Raw genomic sequence first — 12,385 nt, forward strand, 5'->3', positions numbered from 1 at the left:
ACGTCGCGGAGTTTGCGAGTTGATCCTCCTGTCTTGCGAGTTCCCAGTTGGAGTGAGATCAGCCGAACTCGGCTCGGCAGAAAGATCGAGCCGGAGAATCGAGAGATTGCGGGGGTTTGCCTACGTAGCAACTACGCTTGTAACTCGCTCGTTAGGCCGTGTAATTATACGTGTATGCACGTGCGTATATACCGGATGGGGGTTGGTTGCCTGACTGGTTGGTTGGTTGATTCCGCGTGTCGCACACACTGAGAGAAATAGCGTGCGGTCTCTTTAGAGGGGTTGGGTGAGAGAGACGAGGGTACGAGATCCCGGGAAACACGAGAAGAGAATATAGAGAGGGAAAAGTGAGAAGGTACAGAGAGAAGATAAAGAAGAGGCGGTCGCGCGTATGTGTGCCATGCGTGTGTCGCGGCGGGCAAGACGATAATGTTCTTGCGAACGTCGAGTTACAGCGGACCAGGGGCTCGAGTACACACACACGCGGCCCATACACACGCGCACACACGACACACATACACACTGCATAAAGACACGACAGATGCCACACTACAGATACATTATTTCGCATACGGCACACTTATTCGTACGTGGGCGGCCTACTTCTCTCAGTGTTGCTCGAGGTCTACTCGAACAAAGCGCAACACCCCCATTATCGCGTGCATCGTTTAACGCCTCGTTTCGTCAAATACGCGTCGAGTCGAAATTTTAGACCGATTTTCGACCTGAATTTTCTAACATCTGTAGATGCTAGAGGATCAATGTAGGTTTAATTTACATGGAAACTTTAGTCCTACTTATACTTAGCGTCTCTAAAATAGCAGAAAACGCACAAAATGCTACTTGTAGGTTTTAAAGAGAACTTCAGTAAAAACCTCCGGGTCCTCTGGATTTAACCAATATTGGAGTCCTCTTTAGAACCTACCATTAGCATTTTGTGAGTTTTCTGCTATTTTAAAGACGTTAAGTAGGACTAAAGTTTCCATGTAAATTAAATCTACATTGATCCTTTAACATCTACAGATGTTAGAAAATTCAGGTCAAAAATAGGTCTAAAATTTCGACTATCGTTGTGCCTGGAATTCTACGTTATTCATCCGTATTAGTCCGAACAGACTTCCTTCCAATCGAAGTGAATTCGTCCAAGCCAAAACGCGCGATTGGTCTACGCGAATAAAACGCAAATTATTGTAGCACAAAGTCATCCCGGCAGATCAAAACGAAGAGTTAAACGAACACGACGTTCAGTGGAAACGGAATCTTCCACCTCTTCTTCATTCAGTGCGATTCCGGTTGATGAGAAGGCGGTACACGAAGAAAATTTCCGGGAAGCTATTCCAGCGTTACGATAGTCGGAAGATCTTTAATTGTAAGAACGTCGTGAATAAAGAGGCAAACTACCCAATTTTTTTCTTCCCGGAATCTCTTCGTGTATACCGTGCCGCGGATCTCCGTACGGGATCCTCTCGTTCTTGGGGAACAACGCGTCGAGGAGGACGGGAACGGTAGGGGGTTCGGAGTCACGAGGTACTTACCTCCTCGTTGAGATTGCTGACGAGCAGCACGGCCGATGCTTGCGCGCTTCCCTGCACCCGGACACCTAGACCGGCCGCGCCGAGGGGGAATCCGCCGAGGCCGGCGAGCCCGCCAGCCGGGGGCACGCCGTTGTAGGGACCGGCCAAGGGCGAAGCCAGGCCGTGCATGGCAAAGGGCGTGGGCAGCACACCCGGTGCCCCTGCAATGGACTCTACTTCAGGAAGTTCAGACGACATTATTACATTGCCGATATTGCGATAAAAAAAAAGAAAAGATACAAGACGAAAAGATATAGTTTCGAGAACCGCGCGCGATATCCTGCCGCCGGGAATTTCCGGAATCGTCAAGTCCGAATGTAAAAGCTCGCGTTTCTAATTACGGCGTCGCGATTCGTCGAACAGTCATTTCCCGTCGTGCCCCGAGCGATCTTCCCTCGGCGTCTAATTAATCGTGCTTCGTCGCCGCAGTTTTGCGGAGACCCCGACCGACCGTCGGTGAAATCGCCTCAATCCTCAATCATCAACGGACCGTTTGCGTAACGAGATAGGGCGCAAAAGTGGATTACATCGTTGCAGATTAAACATTAACAACAACGCCGTGAAATTAATTTAATCCAAACAAGCGCTGGGCCGAGCGTGTAATTTAAACTAGCGTTGTCGCCGCGATACAAACGGCAAAAATCCGGGCGATTCGGCTCGCCGAATCGCGCTCGCCCGGTACTTTGTACTAATTAATTAATTTACCCGAGGAAATAATAACGTCCGACCGGCGCACGCCAGCGGACAGCGGACGTAGGTTTGAAACGCCAGCAAATTGCTTCCACCATTGCGAGATAATAATAATAATTCAGCCCGACGTCCGAGTGACGTAAAATCGGTATCGCTACTAATGTAATTAATTCCGATAAACGTAACGCCGCGCCGCGCGCGCGATCGTGCCGCTAATTGGCCGATCAACCTTCCAATTATACTTTTCACAAAGCCGCTCCGCGGGCTTTCACACGGTTGCCAGAAAAAAATACAAAAACGTCCTGAATTCATTCGGAATCGACGATTTAACGGCGATGAATCCTATAAAGCTCGCCTGTCACGAGCTATTGTATGCATATATTCGACTATTATCGGGTTATTATTACACAAAATCGCGTAAGAGTAACGCAACTCCATTGTTTCGTGTGTAACCTATTCAGAATTGCTTCGATCGAATTTCGTTAGATTGAGCGTTTAATGATGAATTTTGCAAAGCGCTTGATGCCGGTTGTAGCTATATTCAATTATTACCGGAGCATCGCTATATAGGTAGAAACGTCCGAGATTAACGCGTTTATCGGACACATAATTATTATTCAGAAATCACTGTAGTCTCGACATTTTGATATTAAAATTTCCGTTTCAAAATAATCTTAGAGAATCTACCCGCAAGAATTTTTGCAACATTTACGAAACATCTTGTTCATATAAATAATTAAAAACGATTTATTCGGCAGGTCAAACGTGATCGAGATGAAAAATTTCAGAGAAATGGATTTTACATAATATAACAATACTCACCGGGTATTCTGGCACGCGGCTGGGAACCGGCACCCATGAGCAGCAATTCGCCGCCGAGGGCGAGCGACGCCGCATCCAGATTGGCGTCGCCGGTCGGTAGATTCGGGTTGGTGTAATCCCGGGACTTGTCGTTATTGTACTTAACGTTCAGATTTTGCATCTTGCTGTAGTCGATACGCAGCGTGCAGCAGGAGTTGTAGACGTTCTGCCCGTCGAGCGACTGCACAAGAAATCATGGAATTCTTCGTGATTTGAGAAAACATGGGCATCACGTTTAAGCTTAAGAACACACGGTGGCTAGTAAAATACAATAACAACAATGACTCAAACATCTGTTTGTGTCGATCTTTTCGTACTTTTTTTTAAAATCTGGTCACTTTATCAATAATTTTCTGTCAATTTAAAATTTCGACAAAATCGAAACATTTATAGTTATCTATTATCTTGTTTTTATAACGTGTATCTTAAGGAAATTAACTGCGCAAAATTTGAATTAAAAAATGACAAATTTCTTTAGGAAGAGATAATCCTACTGCGCGATATTATCGAAGCAAAACTATTCAATTAGTTTCATATCAAAGATCATCAGAAAATCTCGTGAAGCATACATTGCAACAAATCAGGGAATTGAAAAAAGAGGAAGTTAGCTGTAAAAGCGAAGAAGTTTTAAGAGATCAAGATTGGTGGACGCCAAACAAATTTAAAGAAATCCAGACAAATGATTCTACACGCGCTATACACGGCGAGATCCGCGAGAGTTACGAGTCAGATTTCTCGTAGGTCCGTGACTTCCGCTAATCAACATCATCTGCAATGTTAATCCAAGTGCTCCTGAGACGTATGAAATTTACGTTGCGGGTTGTCATACGCAAGTGTGTTTCGTGCGCTTAATGCGGACGCAAGTCGGTCCAGGTCGCTTGTTTGAGCAACGCGCACGGCGCGCATTGTGCGCGACTACGTACCCCCTGGGGTATCACGCGGGTGTGTATACGCCCGGCCGCTCTATATTTACACGGGCTAATGAATTTCGTACATAATTAGCGGGTCGACCCGCGCTGCGAGCCTTTGGCGTGCGCGCACGGCGGCCGGTCGTCTCTCTCTCTCTCTCTCTCTCTCTCTCTCTCGCTCTTTCTCGCTCTGCTCCTCGGGCGGTTTATTCGTGGCCGAGAGAGCATTGATGATAAATCGAAGAGAACGAGATAGATCGATTTTCTCGGCAAATTTGAAACGATGTTTTTCTTTGCTTTTCGGAAAACCCACAATTTTACAAAAAGGGCCAATTAATCCTTTGAAACATACATTTGTGTTTACGAATTCCTTGAAACTTGGTATATGGAGTTTAGTAGATTTTGAAAAGTTTCAAAATTCAAAATGGTAGATCCAATATGCAGCATTAAAGATGAAAAATGGGCTCAATTACTTGAAATTGAGTATTCAGAGGTTTTTAGTGATTATGAATATGGAGTCAGATTTTGCATTAATTTGCAATTAATTTGCAACTTCGTTAAATTAATTTTTAATCTATTTTTTGTAATTTTAATTTTCCATTTTAATTTTTTTGTATTTTTATTTCATATTTAAAATCAGCGACTTAATAAAACTTTAGATACCAAAAGTGTAAATGAAAATGCCATTTTGCGATTTTGATTTCTTCTATCTTACCTAATATTTTCAAAATTTGTAAATTTTAACTTTGAAATCGAAATCAGCAACCCCCAAATATCTAGTTTCAATATATCATGTATTGACGAAGTTTTTACTATAGTACATTATACATGTATTAAAAAAATTGTTCGGACTTTGAGTCATCATATTGAATCCGTTGTAAATTTTGAAATTTTTATTACAGAGATTCGAAATCAGCGATCCAAAATATAATACCCTAAATATGACATTTCAAAGTAAGAGAAATATATCTTTTTTAATTTTTAAAAGGCATATTATATATGATATACCGTGCTTCAAAGAATTAAAGTAATTCCAAGTCAAAATGTATTCGTGAATCTTGATCCTCGAGTAACATAATTTGAATACATTTATTTTACACGTTATGTGCAAAGTAGTTTTTTGTACATTTGCCGGACCACGCGCGTCGAGAGGGAAAAAAAAAGGAAAGAGAAGAAAGGGAGGAGGATGCGCGAGGAGAAGGGGAAGGGAATTGGAGAAGAGCGATATCCGCAACAAAGCTAAATTAATTTTCTGTCTTACGCGTTACCGGGTTGGTTCGCGATGGAACCGGTATATTTCAAGCGAATTAATTTTCCCTTTGATCAGCGCACAGGTTTACTAGTTTGTGGCGTCGAGCTTACGGCGCGGGAAGAGGGCTGCAGAGGTTTTCGAACGGCGGTAGAACGAGGGAGGGAGGGAGGGAGGGAGGGAGGGCGGTGGATTTCAACGCGCGGGTGCGGGAAGGGACGGAAGTTTCTGGCGAGCTTCCGTTCGCGATGGCTTGTCGTTGCCGGTGTAAAACAACGCAGCAACATATCCCGCACGCGAGTACGCCGACACAGTTAATTCCGGAATGTAACTTTCCGAGTGCGAGTGTGTCATGAAACGGTGTGCAACCTCGCCTCGCAAATCCTTTCAGATCTACCCCGTCTTTTCCCATCATTAGAAATGACGTCTTCTAGGTATAATTTCCGTTCTATTTTAAACGAATCAATTCAAATGAAGGGCATTTTGGCATATAGGTATTGTAATATCAGTCTCGTAAATCAATTTACTTGTAAGTGGCGGATTTTAAACGACAGCGACCGAATAACAAAGAAATTAGTACACACATTCGGTATATACACGGGGATGAAGTGAAGTTGCGTCACACTCACTTCACAAAAAGTTATCGAGTATCTCAAAACACTCATAAGACAGCTGGGAGAAGCCGAGTATATAAATCACAGATATGTACAGTAGATTCCAACGGGGAGAGAAAAGTGTTTAGATCAACAGAAAGAAAGCCAAACTTAATGTACACAGTCAGGAGTCTGAGAGAGTTAATTCGAGCTATTTTTTTCTTGAGAAAGTTCATAGAACTCTTCGTTCATAGAATTCTCTTCGTTTCCTAAGTTCAAAGTGAAACTAGTTTGTGGGAGTGTTCTACAATATGGTACAACGTGCGTTGTTAGGAAACTGGTATAGACGGATTTATATAGAAGAAATTAGTTGTAATGTTCATAATAGAAAAAAAAGTCTCGGGCAGAAACTACACGCACATTCTCCATTTTTTTTTTTTTTTTCAAGCAGTGTGTCCGCTTTAATGCTGCAAATCTCTCAACTTCCTCAAAGAGAGAAGAGTGGAAATAGTTATCGTCAAGACACGTGGGGAAGTAACTTTAACTCGTGATTACAGGAAACGAAACGATTATACGTAAAGGAATTACAGGTGAAACAAAATTTACGGCAGAGACACAACTCGTAGTACCTTAAGCAGCGGCAAGTTTAATGCTACGGCTTTCTCAACCTCCTTAAAAAAAAAAGAAAAATAGAAGTAGTTATCATCAGGATGTGGCGCTTTAAATCCTAATACGGGTTAAACGGATTACAGTAATAATTATAAAGTTGAAGCGTATTGTTATCTTTTTTTATTTTAATGAATAGGAGATACGAGATATTATGAGCGAAGTCTATACCATCGATATTTGCGCGAAGTGCGAGGAACAGAGCGAGAACAACACGATCGATCGCGCATCTGTGGTCCGCTTTCAAGAATTAATTTGGTTTGCAAAGCAGCCGATATTTCCATAAATCCCGCGGAAATACCGTGTATCAGGCGAACCGCGCGCGCGATTCTTCTCGTTCCTTCCCTCCACCCTCCTCGTCGGGATTCTTTCTTCCGCCATCAATCTTTCGATTACGTTCATCGGGCTTACTTCCGGCAATTAAGCGCCGCACCGTGGCTTTCGTCGGGATGAGCGGAAAATATTTTCCCAACGCGGGAGATATTCCGCGGAAAATTTCGATCTGTCCCGCGAGAGCACGGCGGATAAGCACCGCCCGTTACGGCACGATGCCTGCCTGGATACGGGGGAATAAAGTAACTAAAGAGAGAAAAGGAAAAAAAAAGAAGAGACAAGAAAGAACGAAGAAAAAAAAGGAGGAAAACAACGGGGGCGTACCGATGGCGGAAAGATGAAATAAAGGGAGGGACGCACAGAGCGGCGGTGGTTAAAAGTAGAAGCGAAGTCAAGTAGATACTTACGAATTTAGCGGTCTGCGCCGACAGCATGTCCGCGTACTGTATTAGTGCCTGGAAGGAGCCTGGAATACAGAAACGATAAAAACCATGAGACTACGTCGTCCGTTAGTGAACTTTACGACTTTTCCGCACAAGTCGCGCTCGAGATCGCAAAAAAAACCACCGGGAACCGGGGCGCGACCAATGAATTCATTCGCGAATGATAACGCACGAGAGCGACATTGAGCGGCAAAATATACTCATTAATAATATAATTGTACACTTTATGTAAAGAAGTAGGCCGATATGCTCTTCTTGAAAGAAATTATTAATTAAGAATTACTTTATTTCGTTAGGCGAATAATCAGGCTTTCGGCTCGAGTGATGATCGTGCTATGACTCCTGGGAGGGTCTTTTGCTCCAAAACGTGACGTCATAAAACAAAAGATAGCGCTAAGTACAAAAGAAATACCGCTTTAAGATAAGTCCGCGTAACGTCGAACGCATGTTTTGACAGACGAGTGATAGCGTTCCCTTAGATCAATTACACAATCGAAGCGACAATTCCATACATGCAGCCACATGGCTATTATTAAACTTATCTTATTTAAGAGCAAAAGAAGCCACGCTTGATTATTTTTTCATTCCGCTTCCTAATGGCGTAACGCGCAATAATTAAGAATAAATATTGAATATTAAAAATATTAAAAATAATAAAAGAAATTAGAAGTAATAATTAAACGTAACGCACAATGGAAAAGTATAAAATACAAGATATAAATATAGGAATATTCCTACATTTATTTATTCTAATATTTAATATTTATTACAGAAATCTCTCTATATTTGTATATCCTAATATTTAATATTTATTCTTATTCCTAATATGTTCTCTATTGTGCGCAGGGCCAGACAAATAGCGACTCCGGCAAAAGTTGTCGGAATCTTTCCCTTGTAATCGCAAACTTCAAGGTATAAAATAAAAGACAAAAAACCGAAAAATGAAAAGTACAGAATATTCCATAAAACCTGTTGGGAACGCAAAACGCGCAAAATACCATTGAGAACGCAGCTCTAAATGCAAAATATGTAAACTCTTGAAAATTTGATTCGCAGCAGAAAACGGTATATTTTTTTTGCGTTAAATACGCGCGGTATTTGAAGTACCTACCGACCGGCCATGAGCACAAAAAGCAGTGATTTGTTAATTTAGTGCTCGAGCGCTGCGGGAAACTAACTCTGTCATGATAATACGTTTTTCCCGTGCGGCCGGAAAGCCGGAATTGTTTCGTTAGCAGCGTTGACCAAAGTTCCAGCCGGCGGCTACGCTATTTCATTTTCGAATTTGTTCCATCGTGATAATGGAACTCTTTACAATAATACGCTAAAACCCGAGCAACGTTCACGTGCGCGCGCGCGCGCGCACACACACAATCGCACAGTTTCGCTAAAATCTTTTAATTTTCTGAATCCAGAGAGCCATTCCGTATGTAGGATTTTATGCGCATCAAAATATTTATGCGGCAAATACGGTATAATTTATACGATGTTAATTTTATTCAAAAATGCTTTAAAATTAACGAGTCTGTCCACCCAGCTAGGTCAAAGTTTTTCCCGGAAGATATCAATTGAAGTAGATTAATGTAAATTCGAAAAACGTAACGAGATGACTGATTGATGTATCCGATAAAAAAAGTAACAATTCTTTTATCAATAATTAAGAGTTACGGACATTTAATTTACGGACATTTTATTTATTCTGTACTGAATTGAGCGATTGTGCGGATGAATGCACGTGCCACGAGAACGCCTATCCCACGCGTGCCCCACTTCGCGATACGAGTACGCAGGGGTATAAACAATTGCAGAAGACAAATGTTAAAACTGCCAAGCGCGCGCGCGCGCTCGCTCGTTTTGTGAAGTTAATACTACAGAACATTCCAACCGTCGTTCGCTTTCCGCGTCCGGTCGTACGTGCGGCGGTCGGGTTTATAATTGTTATTAAATCTCAATTAAACGAAACGTCGCAAGGCATCCCGGACAATTGCAATTTTGCGAGTTTTAATCTCGCATACGTACGTCAAATTCGCGAGACTCCGACCGTGCCGCGTGCGCGCACCTCGCGATATTTCATTACGCGGAGCGCGTATGATACAAAACAAAGGATCAGCCCGCGGCAATGTTATTTAATTTTCGAATCTGAATTGCGGAAGCGAAAAAGAGAGCTCTCTCTCCCCCGGCGGTAGGAGAGCTCTCCCCGCGATGTTACGAGCGTCAGAAAAAGGAGCACCACACGCGTACTTCGCTCTCTAGCTCTTGCGCTCTTTATCCCACGACAATCGCGGTCTCCCCCGGACGAATGGCCGCGGTAACGATAATCGCGATGATAACGTTTACTTTGCTTCGCAGACGTAGTGGCCTCGTGGCCTCGGTAACCGAACGCGGAAATTTTCATTGAAAAGTTTTTTATTGCAATATATCTCGTTTGAAAATACGCGAGGCTCGTCGCGAACCGGAATAATATGGTAAAGCGGGATAATTTGCTTTTGTACCGTCGACAATTTTGCTTTTGTGCTATTTACAGCGTCAAAGTAATCCGTTTTGCGTTATTCAAAAGGTAATTGAAATATCGTCTGAAATTTCCTCCGCCCGTTTCGCGAGTGACGCGTCTCCGCGTAAGGGAAAATAATCGATAGCATGCAAAATTATTAGGAGGATACGTGGCGCGTATAGTTGCGCTAACGCAAAATTCTCGCGCTACTCCGGCGAGTTTCTCGACGACGCGAAACGAAACTTTCCACAGGTTTTTCGTTTTCGCATTCTCGTTTAAATTATAGCGACGTAGATTCCGTGACCTTTCACGGTTCAACATTCGCAGAAACCCTGCGGGCAATCCCCAGCGAATGTTGAATTCTGGGAGGATTCGGACGACGAGGAGCACGTGCGTGTGTGCAATCACGCGGACGCTTGACGTCACGACTCGCGCGCATCGCGCTTGTTGCGACGCGCGAACACATCGACGCACCTGTGCACAATCGCGCACACCGACCCATATACGCGCACGCGAAATAATGATGCTCTCGCCCTCATCTACTGCAAACATGAATTAGTAACACGCTCGCCGGCTACGTACCGCGCGAGGGCCCTCCTCGTATATACCTTTTGTACAGCCGAGAGATTGCGCGCGTTACCTGACTCTCAGCTAACGATTTTGATTGAGGGAGAGAAAGCGGGAAAATTCCAAGATGCCAATTCATTGAGATTTTAAATGTATACACTGAGAGAAATACTTAAATCGTTCGAAAATGAACAAACGAGTATAATCCGATGACTTTCAATCGGAATTATAAAAAGCCGATCAAGGCCAAAATAATGTCCGATTAATGATATCCAGATATCATTGATAATTGGATATCATAGATCGGACATTATTTTGGCCTTGATAGGCTTTTTGTAATTCCGATTGAAAGTTATCGGATTATACCCGTTTGTTAATTTTCGAACGATTGTCTGATTATTTAAACCTGGATTTTTCTCTCATTGTATCTTCCGGTATTTCTGGGAAAGCTTGTATTATTTGTAAATTGTTGGCAATTCGCGATTTAACTCTAACTCGTCACATTTCGGTTTTCTTATAATTTTCACATAATAACATAATTTTCTAGTTTCCATATAATTAATTCAGTTTAAATTCAAATCATTTTCTCGACCTGATATTATTATAAACATCTTATTCAGACTCTGTATTTCCAATTTCTTACAACAGTACAAGTTTAAAAACATTAATTAGAATGAAAATAACAATGTGACGGTCGAGCGGTCTCACGAACCGGAGTGTGGCGAATTAGGGACTCGAAAACAAGTGTGGCCAGCTAGGGTTAAGTAATGAACGCTGCTGTTCGATTTCCGTGCGTCATGCGTTCTTCCGGATAACGATTTCGTTTCGAGGTGGATTTCAGGGAAACACCCTTTGGGGCACTCGGCGCGATTCCAAAAGTACTAATGGCGCCAAGTGCGCGTAACGACGGCGGCAAGCCAGGACGACGCACTTCCAAGTACACTGAAGTACTAAAGTGCCGTGTGTCTGCTAACGAGAGCGGGATCTGTATACGGCTCGTGGGTTCCGCTCTACCGTTCGTTCTCCCTGTGACATCGATTCTACGTCGTAACACAATGACGATACGCATATTAAAAGCGGTACTTACTGTTCTTTGTGAAAGTGACAATCTTCAGAACCTTGCCGAAGCGCGTGAAAATCTGCAACACACAAAACAAGTCTTGGCTGAGTAAAAAATCGATCGACTTACAATCCATAAGAAATCTTATCTCGTGACTTTTGTGCCTCAGATAATTTAATTTGAAAATACAGTTGTAAAAAAAGCATTCATCTCGATAATCGTAATTAATATGTTTTGTTTACAATAACAATTAACGAAAATTCAAGGCGACGCGACAGGTCTGCAGGTGTTTTGCGAAAAATTACCTCGATTGAGTCTCGTAATTAACGTGAACTACAATCGTCATAATCGTGTCGCCACACGCACGAGCACGGGGGCAGGAACGTGACCGACGAAAATTACGAGTTTGGCGAACCGACGATATTTCGCAGCGACGAAATTACAAAATAATTGGTGTGGATATTACGACAAAGCGATTTATTTCGGGCGCAACGGGCTGCAAAACGGACGCGCATGGATTATCAGACTTATAACGCGGCAATTATCCACCGGTAAAAGCAGCTATCGGAATCCCCCGGTAAAACAGCTCGTAATTACGATGACCGGAACGGGCCGGGCGTTCTAAAAAATTGATTTGCGACACAATGGGCGCGGCAGCGGAATAGCATTCTGTATAAATACCGGCGACATTCAAAGGCCGGCCGGGGTAACGCTCGCATGAATTTTCAAAAAGCCTCTTTGGCGGAGCAAAGCGACGGCGGCGACAAGAGAGCAGTATCACGCAATATTTACAGGCGTATACGGTGTCGAGCCGCGGGCTAATAATCGCGCACGGCTCACGTCAAACCGCCGGCCGTCATATATTTGGCCGACAATGGCCGATGATCACATTAATGCCGCGAATGCAAATATTTGGCCCGGTATAACCGTCGCGCGCTCGCAACGGTCAA

The 12,385-nt window shown here is 43.1% G+C and overlaps 2 protein-coding genes across 16 annotated transcripts in view; one reads left to right on the forward strand and one right to left on the reverse strand.

The window, feature by feature from the left end:
- Nucleotides 1-12,385, forward strand: part of LOC139812023 (uncharacterized) — a 227,997-nt gene that overhangs the window by 157,127 nt on the left and 58,485 nt on the right. The window lies entirely within an intron of this gene.
- Heph (polypyrimidine tract-binding protein 1 heph) overlaps nucleotides 1-12,385 on the reverse strand; it is a 393,209-nt gene that overhangs the window by 22,148 nt on the left and 358,676 nt on the right. For 9 of the 10 annotated variants that reach the window (XM_071776629.1, XM_071776622.1, XM_071776624.1 and 6 more), the window contains 4 exons: nucleotides 11,463-11,514; nucleotides 7,282-7,340; nucleotides 3,087-3,306; nucleotides 1,536-1,750 (listed from right to left, as the gene is read on the reverse strand). In XM_071776629.1, coding sequence (XP_071632730.1) covers nucleotides 1,536-1,750; nucleotides 3,087-3,306; nucleotides 7,282-7,340; nucleotides 11,463-11,514 — 546 coding nt within the window. The remainder of the gene's footprint in view (nucleotides 1-1,535; nucleotides 1,751-3,086; nucleotides 3,307-7,281; nucleotides 7,341-11,462; nucleotides 11,515-12,385) is intronic. The other variant, XM_071776626.1, reaches the window with a different exon arrangement.

The sequence above is a fragment of the Temnothorax longispinosus genome, chromosome 4 (assembly GCF_030848805.1).
Source record: "Temnothorax longispinosus isolate EJ_2023e chromosome 4, Tlon_JGU_v1, whole genome shotgun sequence".
NCBI lineage: Eukaryota > Metazoa > Arthropoda > Insecta > Hymenoptera > Formicidae > Temnothorax > Temnothorax longispinosus.